The 18,068-nt window shown below is 44.1% G+C and overlaps 1 protein-coding gene across 1 annotated transcript in view; it reads right to left on the bottom strand.

Moving 5' to 3' along the window:
* man1a1 (mannosidase, alpha, class 1A, member 1) overlaps positions 1-18,068 on the bottom strand; it is a 105,263-nt gene that overhangs the window by 24,010 nt on the left and 63,185 nt on the right. The window contains exon 5 of the mRNA XM_046374062.1: positions 918-1,012. Coding sequence (XP_046230018.1) covers positions 918-1,012 — 95 coding nt within the window. The remainder of the gene's footprint in view (positions 1-917; positions 1,013-18,068) is intronic.

Raw genomic sequence — 18,068 nt, 5'->3', positions numbered from 1 at the left:
TTTGTCACAGAACGTTTATCGTCAGGACAACCTGCCTTTTAATTAACGGCTGACAAACAGCAGAGCGTTGACTCTCTCCAGGGGGGAGAGAGAGAGAGAGAGAGAGAGAGAGAGAGAGAGAGAGAGAGAGAGAGTGCTCCTCTCATCACGAGCGATCGACAGAGGAAGTGCTGTCTGTGAGTCCTGACATCACTGCAGAACCGGACATGTGACACTGTGTGCTATCAGAGCTTACAGAAGTAATTATGGATTATGAGTAATTTGTATATTGTTTGTATTCAAAATGTATTTTCACTGAGTTGTATGTCCACTTGTTAAATATTTTTAAGCAACTAAGCAGTTAACAAATATTTGTGAACATAAAAAACTGTAAAATAAATACTGAAATCATTAGTTTGCAGCCCTTCTTGGTTGTACAAGTGAGTGATAAGCACAACGAAGGGTAACAAATAGAGCTGATAAATAACATACTGCTATGTGAATTAATAATGTCATTCTGGACAGTGGAAGCAGTCTTGGTTTTTCCTTGTGTGTGAAGCAGCCCCCCACCCGCCACAGTGTGTCACAGTGGATTTATATGGGACGACTGTGGCCTGTAACCTCCTCAGAGTGCTCTCAAACTTTTAGTTTGTCTTCTGAGTGGTAGTTTAGTTTAAGAGCCGCTGGCACATAGTCCTGGATGAAGAAGCAAACAGCTTTGGTCTGACAAGTCCGCTCTGTCATGTAAAACTAAAACATCTCTGCTCCGTGTGCGAGAGCAGAACAGGAAGTGCCTGTGTTCAGCAGGCTCACATCAAGCCTCACACCAAAGAGCCCTTGAAAATATCAAACCATAAAAACAGGCCTGCTGCCTCACCACCAGAGTGGACTGCAGGAGGGAAAGAGTGTGTGAGAGTGTGTGAGAGTGTGTGTTGTACCTCTTGAGGTTAAGCAGAGCCCAGGGGATGCCGGTGGGCGTTTTGAAGGCAGGCAGCAGCTTTTCCCCCAGCTCCACCGCCTTCCGACGGTACACCTGAGGAACAAAGAAAGACAGCATCTCATTAGAAGACTCCCTGCAAAAGAGGGCAAAGATTTGTAGAGCTGCTATTCAGAGAAAGAAACACCACCCGGAAACAAAGGAAACAAACTCACTGTGGACCGCACACAATGAGCAACAACATCCAGCATCGGAGCCATGACTCAACATTTGTTATGTTATTTGACCGCGTAAACGATGAAACCAGACAACATGAACTACCCTGATGAGTATAACAGATGGAAGCACTGCAGCCGTAATTGCTATGATGATTATGATTAAATGATTAAATTGTGTTGCTTTATTAAACCAACAAGCCAAAACTCCGAGCACATTCAGTTTACGATCATACAAAGAAAAGTATTGAATCCTCACATTAAAAAATCTGGAACCAGCAAATGTTCAACCTTGTCATGAACAGCAGCTATAATTCTGTATGAGTTTACTACGCGTGTTGAAGGACGAAAACATGAAATTGAAACATTTCTTTTGTCCATGAAGTTGCTTAATTTTCAGATTTAATCTAAAAATCTAAAGTGTCTTATTGATGTGGAAGAAAGGTTTATAGTCCCAAGTCCTTCCTTCCTTTCACTCTTTTTTATCCCTTTATTCCAGAGTTACCCTCTTTCCTGTCTCCCTCCTTTTGTTCCTCTAATCTTTTGCCAATCTTGTTCGCTGGCTGCCTTATTGTTGCTCACAGCTACATTAATGTTTTCTATCTGTAATTTAAGGGAAATTACAGAGATTCTTTACCCCAGTTACTATTTTGGAAGGTCACATAAACTATGTAAAATATAATTATAAGATACCTTCCAGTGAAACTATTCCAATAGGGCTCAAAATAATAATGTAATGAGATGTTAAGTCTGGAGCTGGAGAAGACGAAGCATTTCTGGCTCATAAACTGAATATTTCAAAGGCACGACTTGAACAATTTAACAGTTTAATGCTACAACAAAATGGATTTTGGGCCAATTTACCAATAGAGGTAAACAAGTCTGGAAGAATTAGCCCACATCTGATTGAACATGACTAATTACAGCTGTGGAAACTAAATGGGCAGAATGATTGGACGATGCAATGCAAAACATCCAGCAATGTTTCCCCTTCACACATTTAGGCAATTCCTGCATCACTATGCAAACTGGCTAGAAGAAACTTCTCTCAGATTTCCATCTTTGCTGCTGGAAGAGAAAAACTCCCTGAGGAAAATGAATTAAGTCGGGGTGCTTTAATGATTCTCCGTTCTCTTAGAAGTAACGAAACTTCAGCTTCGACTTGAAAGCAAAAAAACACAAACTTCTCTCAAAACAGCAAACTGACTTGAGGTTTTACTTTATCTCATTCTCTTGGTATCTTTCAGAATAAGAGATCACAGGCGGAGCTGCGTTGTGTACCGACGCCAAATTACACAGTTGTTGGAGTAGGGAAGTTAAAGTTAGACTCTGCTCCACTGTGAAGAGACACTTCAAATAACTCCAGGACCATTCAACTGTAAAACAAGAGCAAAAGGCCAAATATACCTGAATGTTAAACTGGGCGATGATGCCCTGTATAAGTAGGTTTCTTGTCAATGCGTAACTCATTTTCACCTGGTCAAACAAACTGAGAAAGAAACACTCGCAGACTTGGAAAACTGGGCTCCATGTGGGCTGCATGTGTGGCACAATTCATAACAGAATTAATGCTTAGCTGTGAACTTGATCACCACTCCTCTTCATGGGCTTTATTCTGAAATCCTGCAGTCACTTCTGCTTGAACGCTAAACCAAATCTTGTTCCTTGAACGTGTGTTACTGAACTTAATCTACAGGTGTGAGGGTTTGCGTCAGCCTGGATCTGACTGAGCAGCTTTGAAGCAGTTTTAGCCGACGGGGGTCCTGGTGTCTCTGAGGTGTCTGGTTTTGTCGGCTGTAACAGTGAAGCACTTCCATATTTGGCCTCTGGCACGGGTTTAGTCAAGCAGGTAAGATTGAATGGGATTTGGCCCGAGACGAGGTGGACTGTTTGACACTGTTGCCAAGGATTCAGAAGCTTGACCCAAACTGCTGCTGCTGCCCACTGACGCCCAGCCTGTTTCAGTTTACTGCAACCCACACGTATGAGGCTTTAACCTCTACAACTCTGATGTGGAAAGGTTTAGTAAAAAGGAAAACTGAAATGTTTGAATTTGGAATGAAAAAACTGTCACAACAGAAGCTTGTACAACGTTTATATAAGAAATACAGCTGAACAAACATTATAAAAGTATTTTTTGCAGCATCAAGCTTTATGAAGGAGAAAACACGTTCACTTGCTGAAGGAAAGACATCATTTATGTCCACAATCTGCAGTTAGAAAATCTGAGGAGGCCTGGAGCCCTGCAACGTGCACACCCGTAAAGGACTTCTGAATCCAGAATATAAATGCAGGAAACCAAGCAAAACTTTTCGGCCTTACTTGATTTGCTGCATTTGCAAATCAGACGCAGCTCTGATCTGACACAGCTGAGTAACTATGAATCTCCTATGAGTCTGGTTTGCAGGACGCATTTAAATGCCATTTGTAACTACAGTGAATACAGAATGCAGCAAACACTGTTGGATCATGTGATCACACGGGATCTTTATCACTGCAAAAACACAACACCATTAAAATGTTAAATGTTATGTTCCAACCAAAAGCTGGTTATGTGGTCACCAGCTTCGTACCTAATTCTGAAACGTACTGTTTAAGATCGGACTGACAAAGCTTTAACATCCAAAGACAACAAGTCGTCTTCCCTCTTGCTTAACGGTGACTACTGTGAACACATGCATCTCTGTTGTTATCAACCATCTATTCATTCAGTCATTCAACACACACACACACACACACACACACACACACACAGAGGTGCTACAGTAGCACACAACATGTCTGCGTGCTGGCAGCTCTGTTCCCAAAGGATGGAGGGAAGGCTGGAGAAAAGATCTGTGAGGAAGAAAAGCTCCAGAGGCTACTTGTCAAAGGCAAACTGCAACTCGACAGCTTTTCCCTCAAAAGTCAGAGGTGGGAAAAGGTTGCTGCCTGTTTCTAATATATTTTTGTTCCGTACTGTATTTCCAAAACACCAACAAGTTACTGTATTTCCAAGCAGTGGCACTGTTGAAACAAATTACTCTTGTGCGTGTGTGTGCGTGTGTGTGTTGGGCTACATGGTGGGAGCAGGACTGTGTTGAAACAAGGTGTCAGATCTCAGTGATTAATGTCTTTAGGAATGCCAGAAGCACACTGAGGAGAAGAATAAAAACACTCACAGGGACACGCAGAAGAATAAATTAAACGCACCTTGTGTCCAAAGCCATCGAGCAAACTGCCAACAAGCTTTAATAGCCAAGCGACCTGTACAGAAGGTGAGGGACACGCACAGACGCCTGTGGCTGATGCCGTTTGTGAAAACTGCTTTTTTTGACCGTCGAGTTTCACATCTGAGCCTTTCTCACAAAAGTTAAGTAGAGTTTGTCATCGATATCTGACAGAAGAATAAAAGGAAGTGACAGCAGGAAGAAGCTCGTGGTGTCGTCTCACCTCCAAAGAAATTAAGACATGAATAAGCAGAACACAATCTGATGCTGTTTTCAGGTGTTCCACTCAGGTGATTTGATACACGTGGCTGTTAAAATCACTGTTTTCCAAACGCGAGCCGCTGCAAAACGTGGTCCACCTTTTACCTGAGCATCCACACGACCCTCTTAGCATGGTTACTCGACTGAGAAGACACCAACATACGACATCCTGTTTGTCCACCTCTAATAAGTCTCGTCACTTTTACATATTTGACCATCAGAGAACAGCAGCAACTTTGTGGAAGGAATCTTCATCAACATGTTTTGTGGGTTGTTAGGAATGAACCTTGGCCAATTATCAGATACTTTGCCTTTGATTAATAAAAAGTGTACTGGACTGAGCACAAAACTGGTCGTCTCCGAGAAGGCCTGCTGATTTAAGTAAAACATGCTGGTATGTTTGAATTCGTCGTTCCTCCCTCCAGATATTAAAATTCCAAACTAGTAACTAAGTGAATATTTGTATTTCTAAGAAAACTGACAAAAAAAATAAAGTATGCTGGAAAGTTCAAGAAACTGGACTGTCTCATTAATACAAAGATGCAAAATATTTCTGAAACTGGTTCTATGTGTTCATAGAGAACTCAAAAGGTCAGCAAACCTACAGCGACCAGGACGCACTGGGCCACTAAACGCTCCCAAAGCAGGTAAACAACCGTCCCAGCAAAACGCTTGAAATCCTAATCATGGCAGTAATTTTGTAAGAGTGGATGCGTGTAGCCGATGGGTAACTGTGCCAAAAAACACCCAAACTAATGAGCAGAGATTCAGGTCAGAGGACCATCACAAAGACAATCAGAGACACAAGACGAGTGGTTAAAGCTCCGCAGATGAGTAATGGAAAGAGAAAAGAGAAAAGAGTACTTCCTTTCCTCCGGAAGCCCTGGCCATCATGTTTACCTTCCACAAAGTCATTTAATCCACAGGATGAGAATTAAATGTGTGTTTTATGGTGACAGAGAGAGAGAATGACACAGGAAGAGAAAAACGACAAACAAAACCATTTCAGAAGCAGTTACACGCTGGCAACTTGTACCACTGATGAGTTCGCCTCGTGAAATCCAGTCTTCTTGTGTGTGTAATTAGAGGGTTTAAAGTGTGTAAGAACTGAAGACGTTTCTGCTGGTTACGCCGTCTTCGTGTGGTGTCTTAAGGCTACTATTTTAGTTCAGGCTTAACCCTGGATTTAGGACTAGGAGGTCAGGTTCATGTTTCAAAACAAACAAAATGAGAGACAGCAATCACCGTCAGACTTTAGTGGCTTTACACTGGAGTGTGGAGGGTCCAGTTTCCTCCACGCGTTAATGCAACAATCGAGACGTGATAACTACACCTTGAGCTCTTGTCAGCACTCTTGTTATTTTTACCTCAGAGCTGGAGTCCAGACGAGCTCTCCGGAGGTTACTGAGAGGCTGCGTAGGATTATTTACTGTAGCAAGCCAGTAAATGAGATATGAGAGAGTGAGGACGGCTGAGGGAGAGTGAGTTCATCAGATAAGTCAATACAGCTTTTAGACAAACGTGACATTTCCACAGGGTATGGACCGGATTGGTTCTCGCCACCGTCAACAATGTGAAGAGGCCGACGCCGTCAATGAGGCGTGAAACGCAACACGAGCTTTGTCCTTTTGTAACACAGAGCACAGATTCGAATTTCGTGAAAAGAAAGAGAAATGACACCCGAAGCCTACAACATTATTCTCTCAGAAACTTGGCTCTTGACCTTCAGTGCAGCTGACAGAGAAACATCAGCCTTGTTTGTGAGGAACACAATGCCTGGAATGCACTAAATCTAACAGATCGATCCACAGGAAGGTTCCTTTACAGAACACCTAGTTTGTGCATAGCTGAGGAAAAAGCTAAGATGTAGCTTCTCTGAAACTGTAAAATAAATTTTGCCATTACAGCTGATACTTTATCGGCCTGATTTATATTGTGCACCCGTCGTTTTTTGCAGCCAGAGATAGCTTTGTCAACTGCTGTTTCCAAAAACAAGAATAAGCTGTCAGGCTCAGTGTTTACAGGTTCTGTTGCTGCACTGCTGGACTCTGGTGCAGGAATAAGGCCAACTTTTGTTTTGAAGGTCAGACTTTTGTTTTGAAGGAGCAGGTGATGACTTACAGCCCCCTTGCTGTCCTTCCATTACGTTACTGATCACAGCTGACAGGTGTAGGGAGTGTGAGTGTGTGTGTGTAGGTAAATAATATTGATTAAGGCTTACATTAATGTTGAATCTGGATCTTGAATGTGGTTTAGATTGTGTTCAGAGAAGGCAGAAGGCGGCCAAAGGTCTCAGCAAGGAACTTAGCATTTTAAGTATGTGGGAGTGTGTGCTGTGTGTGTTCACTCAATCAACTTTCCAGCTCCAGTTCTTTAAGCAGACATGTTGGCAGCGTGTGTGTGTTGTGTGTGTATGATTACGTGTTGCAGTCCGCAGAGAGTCCGTCTGGACAGCTCCCTAACTAAGACGAATCACCCAGCAGGCCCTGGGGGACATGTGGCCCAGATTACAGCCTCGTCTGTGGGGAGCGAGCGGGCCGACACCCCCGCCCACCTTCTCCTCCTCCTGCCTCCCGACACGCTGCCCTCCTCTGCCCTCCACCCTTCATCAGCTCCACCTCTCCTCCTAGGAGACCGGCTAAAACCCTGTCCTCATCTATATTTTCCCCTCCTACTCTCCTGTTCAAATCAAACTCTTCTTCCTCTCCGTCATATTTCTGTTTCTTTATTGTCTCTTCTTCATGTGCTGCGTCCTTAACTGGCACACGTGTAGAACTGGAAAAACGACTCATAAGCTGACTCTGAACAGACAACAGTTTAAATCCACGGCTGACAACTGACGATCAATTAAACAAACTCTTTTTGACTGTTTTAGATCATTTTCTGTCACTTGTTATTCAGATTACCTCAGAGAAATTGCTTAACACAGTTTTGTAGCATTTTTACCTGTGGACCTAACTGAAGGATGAGGACACTTCTTGCACGGTTAACCTGAGCAGGTGTTCACTTCTGCATAAGGGAGGCTGAGGAGTGTCAGCGCTACAAACATCTACCAGGTATTAACACTGCATTTACGTAGTGGCATCATAACCCCATTTATCAAGTCGAACATTTCCTTTTGCATGCTTCAAGAAAAATATGCACTCGAGCACATTTTGAGAAATTAAAAAAGGGGCCCAGAAACGGGATATTTCACTTCATGAGTTAATGAATCCAAGCAGGCAAAACTGAGTGCGGCAGTCAGTGTCAGCTGAATGAGGCCTGTTTGCGGGCTGACAGCTGTATCGGAGAGGATTGGGCAACACGTACACACACACAAACACACACACACACCACTCTGAGGAGGTGACAGCTTTCAGTGGTTAGGAAGCCTGCTGTTGTGTGAATGGTTGCTCTTGTCCTCCTCTCGAGTCTCGGTCAAAGTCTCTCTCTGGGTTTAATAACGTGCTGCAGGGGAGGAAACACAGGATGAACGATGGCGGAAAAGTAAACAGTGGTTGGAGGAGACAAATTAGTAATAATTAAAGCAAAGCATAAGGCAGGGCCAGGTGAGGAGAGGAGAGGAGAGGAGGGAGGAAAGAGGTGAGGGAAAAGAAGAGAAGAGAAAGGGAAATAAAGAGGGGACGAAAGACAAGGGCAGGAGGCGAGATGAGAGGAAAGATGGACTAAAGCAGAGAAGGAGAAGAGAAAGGAAAGAAGTGGAGAAGTGAGGGAAGTAAAGGAGGGGGGGCAGGGAAGAATAAGGAGACAAGGAAGGGAAAAGGAAAGAAGAGGGAGGGAGGGAGGATATGTCAGTTCTGATGTTGTCAGATATGCAACTAAAAGAAAGGCAGCACAAAATGAAAGAATAAAATGACTGATGTGACTCGTTGCATCTTTATCAAGTTTGTGCATCAGCTCTTGACTCTGACTTACAGCAGAAGAGAGCATCACTGGCATTCACACTCCGAGGTTTACCACCATCACTTCCTGCTAACGTTAACCGGTGGTTTGACACGGCCAGGCGAGCCGCTCCGACAGCACAGGGTCCATATTATGTTAAAAGTGAGATCCTTCCAGAATCCTTCCTTCCAACAATACTTATTACAGTCCAAAATAATTAAACTCTGACTCTGAAGCAGTTTGAAAGTTAATGAGACGGATGGAGGAACAGAAAGAGAGGTGGGGAGAGATTAAGTCCAGCAGGCGCCTCCTGTCAGCTGTGATAAAAACACAAAAGGACACACAAACGCTCACCAGGCGTTTACAGGGTTTGCTGTTTGCTGAGAACGTGATGGAGAAAGAGGGAGGGTGACAGAAAGACGCCATGTCATCAGGGCGTGTCGTCAAGGTGACCACGGCACCTTTAAAGGAACAACACATGGCCCTAAAATCAACAGAAAACAACAGAACCAAACGCTCAAAGTGACACCTGTCCTCACTCACACACACACACACACACACACACACACACACACACACACACACACACACACACACACACACACACAGTTACTTCAGCTGGTCGTGGTGTCTGAAGCAGCTCTGACTGGGGAAAAACCAGCAGTTACTGCAGGGTTGCTTAGTGACTCATCTGTTGACCTAAATGGGTCACACATTAAACCTGGAGGTCCTACAGGAGCAGATAGCAGACTGGTCTTTACCAGATGATTAAAACCTTCGAGCTGGAGCTCCTCTTATCCTGCCGACTTTCATCTCAGCTTCTATGTGCAGTGATTGAACGCACCACATCCTTTATGATTTGCTTTCTGTGTGTCTCTCATGTGTTTCTGTTTCTCAAGAGTTTCGGGTTTTCAGATTTATTTGTGCAATGCAATACAATCAAGTCACATAAGCTGCACTATACAGACAAAAGTATGCAGACACTTCTCTTTATGGGCCTGTTTGTCAGGGTTTGGGCTCGGCCCCTGACTTCCAGTGAAGGGAAATCTTAATGCTTCAGCACACCAAGACATTTTGGACAATGCTATGCTTCCAACTTTGTGGCACAAATTCCCACAGAAACACTCCAACATGTTGTGGAAAGCCTTCACAGAAGAGTGGAAGCTGTTAGAGCTGCAAAGCTGTCTGTGTGTTTAGGATGAGACGTCATTAAAGTCCCTGTTGGTGTGATGGGCAGCTGTCCCAATACTTTTGTCCTTATAGTGTAGATCAACTTCACATCATCCAACTTAAATATATCTGATGTGTTGCTGCTGAAATGAAGCCAATATTAAAAGTTCAAGTCGATTTACATCAACTCTACTTTCGCTGTCCCACAAGCAGAAAAAAGGTGACGTGCTGTCAATCAAACGGTGACAACAGGGATGTCAGGACTCTCCGATCTCCTCTGGCTTCTTTCCCGACTTTGACAGACTCTCGACAGGAACGGCAGAAAGGCTTTCTAAGACAGGAACACACTTTGGCTTTAACCTTCATCTCAATATTAGCAATGCTCGCCTCGCTCTTGGGTTTGCACATCAGCACTCACACGCAACGAGAATCAACTCCTCATAATATTTCCTCTCGTCTCTTGTGGCACAGCCCGTGCTGACTCAGCGTACTTTTGACAGTCAGCTTTTTTGACGATGCTGCTATGGAAATGAAGAAGACCGCGGAAAGTGAATTTACATAGAGAACTGCCATCTCGGTAGGAAAGTTACAGGAGAGGAGCGCACGTTTAGATGGGCTGAGGGTGGATAAGACCTGCAATGCGAGCAGCAAACAGCCAGTTTATCACTCTGCTACAACGCGTGCGTGTCTCTCAGCGCACACATCGATACACAGTGATTAATATCACTCTGGGGGGAGACAGGAAGTTTGTTCAAACTGAATCTCTCATACCCACATTGTGCCTCGATCAGCTGAGACAGATTGCACTTCGCGCCTGACATTTAGACATGCACCTCAAATGCATCTCAAGTGGCCACTTCAGAATGGATTTTTGCTGATGAGTGGAAGACGAGATGGGCTTGAGAGGAGGACTGTGGTGGACTCCAGCTCAGTCCTCCAACAGGACTCCAACAGGAAACACTCGAGAATATGCCTTGACTTTAAATTCCTCCACAGGGCAGGAAAATGCATGCAGGGATAAGACCAGAGCCACAGATGACTGTGTGATCGGTCAGTAGCTGAACTCGTGGGCTTGGAAGCAGTTGCCATGGAAACATAATTTTCTGACAATGATAAAATGGAGGCTGACACGTTCAAGATCAAAGAAAGCCCAAATAATGAAAGATCTTCACTGCTCAGTGCGCCTCACTTAACCTACTTTAACGTGTTTGATCGTCGTTTGACAAGGTAAAACGCCAGAACCAAAACATGGATTCCTGGATCCTGGTCGTGGATTCACTAAAAACGTCCTTCGGTTTTTACATCCAGTTAAGACCAAAAAGACGGCTATTTACAGAAAAAAAAAAGATTTTCCCCTTAGGTCCATTGATTCACTTCAGCAGCCACACTGGGACAAACACAGCACATAGTGAACGAGCTGAACTAACAATGATAAATATTTTAGAAGCCTATAATTCCCTAAACACACACTAAAAGCAGAAAAGGAAAAAAAAAACAGACAGAGAATCAGAGTGAAGTAAAGTGAAGTGCCATTCAAGTGTCCCAGTGGAGACTCAGCGTCGTCAAGCCTGAGCTGCAACCCTGGAAGGCTTTCATCTGAGGGAAAATGTCAAATATTCACCCCAACAGTTGAACAGGACCAAAGAGCGTAAACAGCCTCATCTGACTCGTCCTGGCAAAGCTAACGCTGACCGCATCGGGGTCACAGCTGAACCACAGCTGAACCAGCCACAGCACGTGGCAGCCCGCACCGCGTTAGCAGCGTTGAACACACTGGAAGCAGCCTGTGACTCGGGCTGACACGCGTCTAATCACCTCAATAACAAAATCAGTAACAGACCTAATTTTCAAACAGCAAAGGATAAATTAAAACTGTCCAAATGGGCTCAGACAAGGCGGTTTGGGGTCTAAATGTCACTGAGTGGCTGGCAAATGTCAATCACTACAAACGTCTAGCCGAGACCTTTCTGTTAAAGGTCTATGATAAAAATTAGACTATCAAGCCTCAGGGAAGTGTGACTGATAAAAAGGTGGATGTGTTTGGCTTTTACTTTGTGTGCATGAAGCTTTTAATTTCCTGTGGAAATCTACTAAAATAACCTACAATGAGTCTACAAAATAAAAGACATGTCTTGGTGTCTGTTAGAAGATATCACTGGGTAGGTTTCACCTTTTTTGTGGGGAACCCAAATATCTTCAAAAATATATCAAAATATATATGCCAACAACAGAAGGCTTGCAGGCTTTTGAGGAATGTCTTACAAGTGACAGATTGAGTCCACAGAGAAGAGATTTTTGGTTTTTGACGCCAGGTAAATTTAGACAAAAAGGAAGAAAATCAATATGGCTTCGAGAAGTGAAGGTCTCTTCCTTCAGGCTGTTCTGAAAAGGCAACAGCTCTGAGGAATTTACTTTAAATTGTCAACACAACTGCAGCCAGCAAAAACTATTCAGTGCCTGGATGTAATAACGGGAAGAGGTTGTGTCACAGCTACAAAACTTTATTGTTTCTCCACCTTGCTGACAGAGCCGACAACGTCCCAACGCCGGAGTAAAAACAAAAAAACAACCCAAACATAACGCCTGTGTGGGTACATTAGAGAAGAGGTGCCACATTCTGAGTATTTTGTACTGTAAGTGAATCTGACAGACCTGCTTTTTGTCACACCTGTCAGCCTCGAATCCAGTAAAAACATGGCAGCCAATGGGCGGATTACGTTCTTTTACTCAAAACTACACAGATTCTGCTGTGTGAACGGCCTCCGCCTTGGACTGTCCAGGGCTTTACTGGGCTATGTGGATTCTGAACGCTGATCCAGACTAGATGTGAGGCATGCAGACGGACTGGAGGCGTTCCTCAGGTCTCATTGAAAGCTGTGGAGCTCAGAGGCGGGTGGAGACGGCGTGGGTGGAGACGGCGTGGGTGGAGACGGCGTGGGTGGAGACGGCGTGGGTGGAGACGGCGTGGGTGGAGACGGCGCGGTCAGCGACGGGTGGAGCACAGCCTCGGACACCGCGGCGGGGAGTTATGTTTAGTCGGTGTTCAGTTCGAACATGTTGGGTGTCATCCAGATTTTTCTTTTTTTGTGTGTGTGTCACGATGGCAGTTGAAGACTGATTCGTGTTGTTTTCAGTATTGTTGTGGAAAACAAAAACACAGAAGAGCTGTTAGGAAGAGAAGCAGTCAGAAGGACGAGCTGAGAACAAAGACCTTTAAGGCGGCCGTGTAGCACAAGTGTTAAACAAAGCTACCTGTCAAACTGTTGTCTGCAAGAGAAAAAAAAAATAAAAACCCTCAAACCTCCACAGCTAGCACACACATACCGAGACAGGCACACCAACGGCTTGTTTTTCAAAGCCAGGTTAGACGTAATAGAAAGACAGGGCTGCTGTATTGGCCCTTAAAAGCACCAGTCGAACATCAAAAAGACATCAGAGAGGACTGCAGATACACAGATGTACACACACACACACACACACACACACACACCGGCCTGGTAACAGAGCCTGAGAGATAGCTGATGTAATTGGACTGTAAGTCCCATGCAGCCTGGTGAGGAGTTGGGAGGCACGCAGCCGGCGCTTTGTATTAATATTGAGCAGAGCTGCAGGACACGCCGCGGCTTCACACGCCAAAATTTGGACTCTTTTTCTTGTCTCCCGGACCAGAAAAGACAACATGGACACAGTGGGGTCGGAGCCAAAGCCGGCCTGAGAAGCTCTGCCTCTGGAGCTACAGCTGAGGTCAGACAGGGACGTGCAGAGTTCATTACAAAATGATTTTATTTGATTTATTTCTCTTTTTTACTGCTGCTTAATGTGATACAGGGCACTTTCTAAAGTTTCTCCGGTGCTTTAATGCCAACAGGTTTAGGGAAGCCATTAGGAATCAAGGCTGAATAATAAGAAAAGTAACAAGAAGCTAAAGTTACCGAATAAATGAGGTAAAAACACAATATTTGTCTTTAAAGTAGCAGGAAATTGAAAGACGACACTAAATTTGTACATTAAGATTTTCATTTACTGTTAACGTACACCGATTCCCAACAGCAGTCATTGGTCCATACTGGCCCTGGAAAAAAAAACGATCAGCCAATCAAATTATCAATATACTTACATGATTCAAACAGGAGCACAACAGCGCATTTGTTGGGGACTATTTTCAGTGGCGGAGTAATACGCACTCGGAGCACCAACAGGTACAGGTGGGATGGACTGAAACACACTGCAGTGTCCAGGCTCACCGCGATGCAGGAGCATGTGAGCAGGTTTAAACACAACAACGGAGCTCTGCAGGAACACTTTACCTGCACAGGTGGTACTTTCTATCATTATACTGCTGGTTCTGGTCTTCCCGCGGTGTTTGTTGATTATAAGAAGCATTTATATAATACTGCCAGATGTATCCTTCAGATCTGCTGTGCTGTGCTTACTGCTCTCCTCGGACATGCAGCCTAGCGGGGAAGCCTGCAGCCCTCCAGCCTCGCCCAAGGAAACTCTTGGTGTTCTCAAGCCGCTGAGCAGAGCAAAGGCCGCGTGTACTCGAATGCCACATTTACAGCACGCTCGCCGGAGCTGCAATTAAAAAACATCAGGGTACACTGTGCAGTGCTGCTTGGTATTTCACAGTCTGTGTGGGGGAGAAGTGAAACAGTTTGGGTCAATAGCTTTTTAATCAGAGCCTTTGCTGGATCCGTTTCAACGTGAGTGCAGAAGCCTTGAGGCAGACCTTAAGAAGCCGGTCGCAGCGAGCTGGTCTGCGCCCTGGTGATGCAAGCGCGTTCATCACGGTGGCGTTCAAATGGTGGTCTGGCTGCAGGAAAACTTTCAAAAGCTCGAGTACGGTTTTACATGTTTACATGGGGTTTTCCTTCGACCACTGACACAGTGATGAGCGATTCTACAATAAATGCTGCATGTAATTAACTGAACCTCATCTTATCCGCCACATCAGAGCGGCACAAAACTGACTGAAATTAGCTCCAAACCTAACATGAAAAGCCCAACCTTCAATATGCATTCAACACACACACACACACACACAGAGGTAATATGAGGGGAAAAAAGAGAAAAAAATGTGTAAATTAAGTATATGAAAAGAAAGACATGAAAATGAATGACAGGCAAACAAGTTAGAGATAAGAGCGGAGAGAGGAAGCTGAACAATAGGCATGTCAGAGTCAGCTGCTAATCTGTGATTAGATAGCACAGCAGTCTGATAATACTCAAATGTGAGAGCAAAGGGAGACGCTCTTGTTCCGCTTCCTCTGTCACTCAAAGACGTGTGTGTGTGTGTGTGTGTGTGTGTGTGTGTGTGCGTATATTAACAAGGCAAATAGCTTCTTCGCCTTATCTTCCTTGCAGCGAAAGAGATAAGGTCCAATGAGAGCGGGTCTCGGAAGCCGTCTGGTTCCCTCCAGGCCAGCTGACATGAATGAGAAACAAAGCCCAACACGTGAACTCCGGGGACGCTTCAGCGTTTCTAACAATAACCTGCTGCAGATCTGTCAGTCAGCGACCCGAGGGACACGTCAGCACAGCAGCTGGACACGAACACAAGGTTAAAAATATTACACTTCGAGTGTGGTTAAAATATTTCTGTTGGCTTTTCACTAAAAACTGGATCTGGTCCAATACGTACACCACACTGACATACTTTAAGTGATTATACTCGGTCAATAATGCTGTGGTTGTCTGTGGAAAGCTGGAAGATAGAAATTATTCCAGTGCAACACCGATAGGAGCCGACACTATTTAGCATTAACGATCCTGAGGTTCCATACAGGAAATACAAAGTGGACTCTGCTGCTGAGTTTTAATCTCCCAAGATGCTCTAAATAAGAATTTTCTACCAATCAATGTGTTGTGTTACGCTCACATGCAGCGATTCTACATTAGCACACATTTGGAGAGAAAAGTAGCAGTGGACAGATGACAGGTTGTCTCCAAGAGGTCCAGAACGTTGATTCATGCTTTATTCTTCGACTTGACTATTGTCACTAATGTCCTCTGCCTCAGGACAGACTGTTTAGACAGGAAGCTACACTGAGTGTTGCATAATCCTTAAAAATACTGCATTTATCTCACACTGTAGGCAAGAATGCTAACACTGTGCTTATGCAACGTGAATCCAAACCACACTGCTGCCTCTTCATCTGCTGCAACACTAAAGTTCAGCAGAAAAACAAACTCTGCCTGCAAGCTTATTTTTCTTCGGTGTCTCCTCGCAAAATCATCAAATAGCTACAAGTGAAGATGACTAAAGCTAACATGGTACGTTCTTGTTTTCATTGCCAGCCTTAAGTTACTGAAACTCTTTAGTCTTTTATTGTAAATATTTTATTTTGTAGTCTGCCGTCTTTCAGGAGGACTGAGGCTTGTCGGGTAATATTTCACATATCAAAACATTTAAATCGTCTCCTGTCCTGTGCCTCGAGAGGAGCTGCGTCGCTTTTATCAGAGCAGACGAAGGTTCACATTCACAGTGTAAAACAACAGCAAATAAAAATCTGTGAATTGTTCCCGACTTTGTTATCCTGTCGAATCTCTGATGTGGACCAGCCGAGCCACAGCACAGCAACATTTCTTCTGTAGTCCTTCAACAAACTTGTGGTAGTTTTGCTCTTGGTGCGTCTGAAGAAATACGAGGATGCTTTAAAGAGGAATAAAAGCTGAAGATAAGTTGGGGAGGACGTTAACCTTTGTTTGGCTGGCAGGTAATTCTTCTCACTGCGTACTGCTGGTAAAGTTAATATTATACAAACTGATCATGTTATTGAGGATCATTTGAGGACAAGGAAACAGAGACTAACATTACTCTTTCAGTTTTACGAAGACACTATCATATACATTGTTATATTACAGGTAATATAACATAATAATAATAATACAGGTAATGAACACCCTTTCACTCCTGATGAAACAAACAAACAAAAAGGCCAACGTGTTAATTTGTTCATCTGTGTGATGTAAGCGACGGTTGTTCAGCAGCTCCACTACGGGAACAAGTTGGCCCCCGTTCCTGTAATAAATACTGAGTTCTCGTGTTTTTTTCCTCTTCTCATTCAGATACAGGTGATAAGGTGTTATGTTCGCAGGTGTCGGTACAGCCGGTCCGTTTCTTCTCTGTTCCAGCCCCGGAGGACAGAAGAGTTTTGTGCTGGACTTGTAAGCAAATCCTCTCATTTGGCTAAACCACAGCAGCACGTCTTCCTTGTTTTTTTTCTTTAGTAGAGGCTCAAATGTCACACAGCATGAATGACTTACAAAAACCAATATGGCCTACTGCTCTGTGTGTGTGTGTGTGTGTGTGTGTGTGTGTGTGTGTATAAAGACAGGACAAAAGCAGAGTGAGGGGAAAATAAAGCAAAGCGTACTGTAGCAATTACACAGTCTGTCAAAGCACGGCGGGAGGAAAGGCTTGGTTCCTTCCCTGATCGTGTGTGTGTGTGTGTGTAGCTGTTAGCAGGCTACAGAGTCGACCCTCACACACACACACACACACACACACACACCACTGATAAAGGCTTTGGTAAGAAGGAAGACTGAGCCCATGTGTGACCCTGTTGACCAAACCAATTTTCCCCTTGTCAAGCAGTCCAGTGCTGAGTGGCTCTGCGTGCGTGTGTGTGTATATGTGTGTGTGTGTGTGTGTGTGTGTGTGTGTGTGTGTGTGTGGACTACAGAGTGTGTAATAATAATATACTGAAGGAACAATGAAGCAGATTGGAAAGGGAATGCTTTACTGGATCCTGAACACACACAGTTAATCCAGAATGAAAGGTGTGTGTGTGTGTGTGTGTGTGTGTGTGCACGGATAACACAACGTGTCTTATGTCTTCTGTCTGCTCAGTAGACTAATCCCATAGCATCAGACTGTTAAAATGACCTGCAGCTGCAGCCTCTGGGTGCTGAGGAATGAGGGCAGAATGTACTGTATATCCTGCAGTCTTTGTGTGCATCATTTAGCACCAATCGCCAATGAATCCAGTATATTCCAGAGAGTAATCTGGACTTTTGACTGGAAACACCTTGTTATTCCACTTATGAGATAAATCATAAAATGGTATATGTTTCAACAGCCAGATTTGATCCAATATGTGTACAGAAGGCAACTTAAAGATAAAATTTAAAAAACAAAGCTGTCAAAGATGAGCGTATATCTGAGATGAACAAACTGTGTCTAATGAAAGTTCTCAAGCCCACAGACTGAATAACATCATCATCAAGAAATGGATCGTGAACGGACAGTGTGAAAGCAGGAGGAGGTTCCTGTCCTGAATTCAGATTCATCTGAGAGTCTCAGGTAACAAAGGACACCTTGTGTATTTCCTTATATGGTAAAAACACACCTGACTCCAAAGCTGTCAGAGCAGGAGAGCAGACAGTGCAACTCTACTGCAACACTTAGGGTAA

This window comes from Scatophagus argus, chromosome 19 (genome assembly GCF_020382885.2).
Source record: "Scatophagus argus isolate fScaArg1 chromosome 19, fScaArg1.pri, whole genome shotgun sequence".
Lineage (NCBI taxonomy): Eukaryota > Metazoa > Chordata > Actinopteri > Scatophagidae > Scatophagus > Scatophagus argus.
Note: the sequence above shows the minus strand (reverse complement) of the source record. Positions and strands in the feature narration are given on the sequence as shown.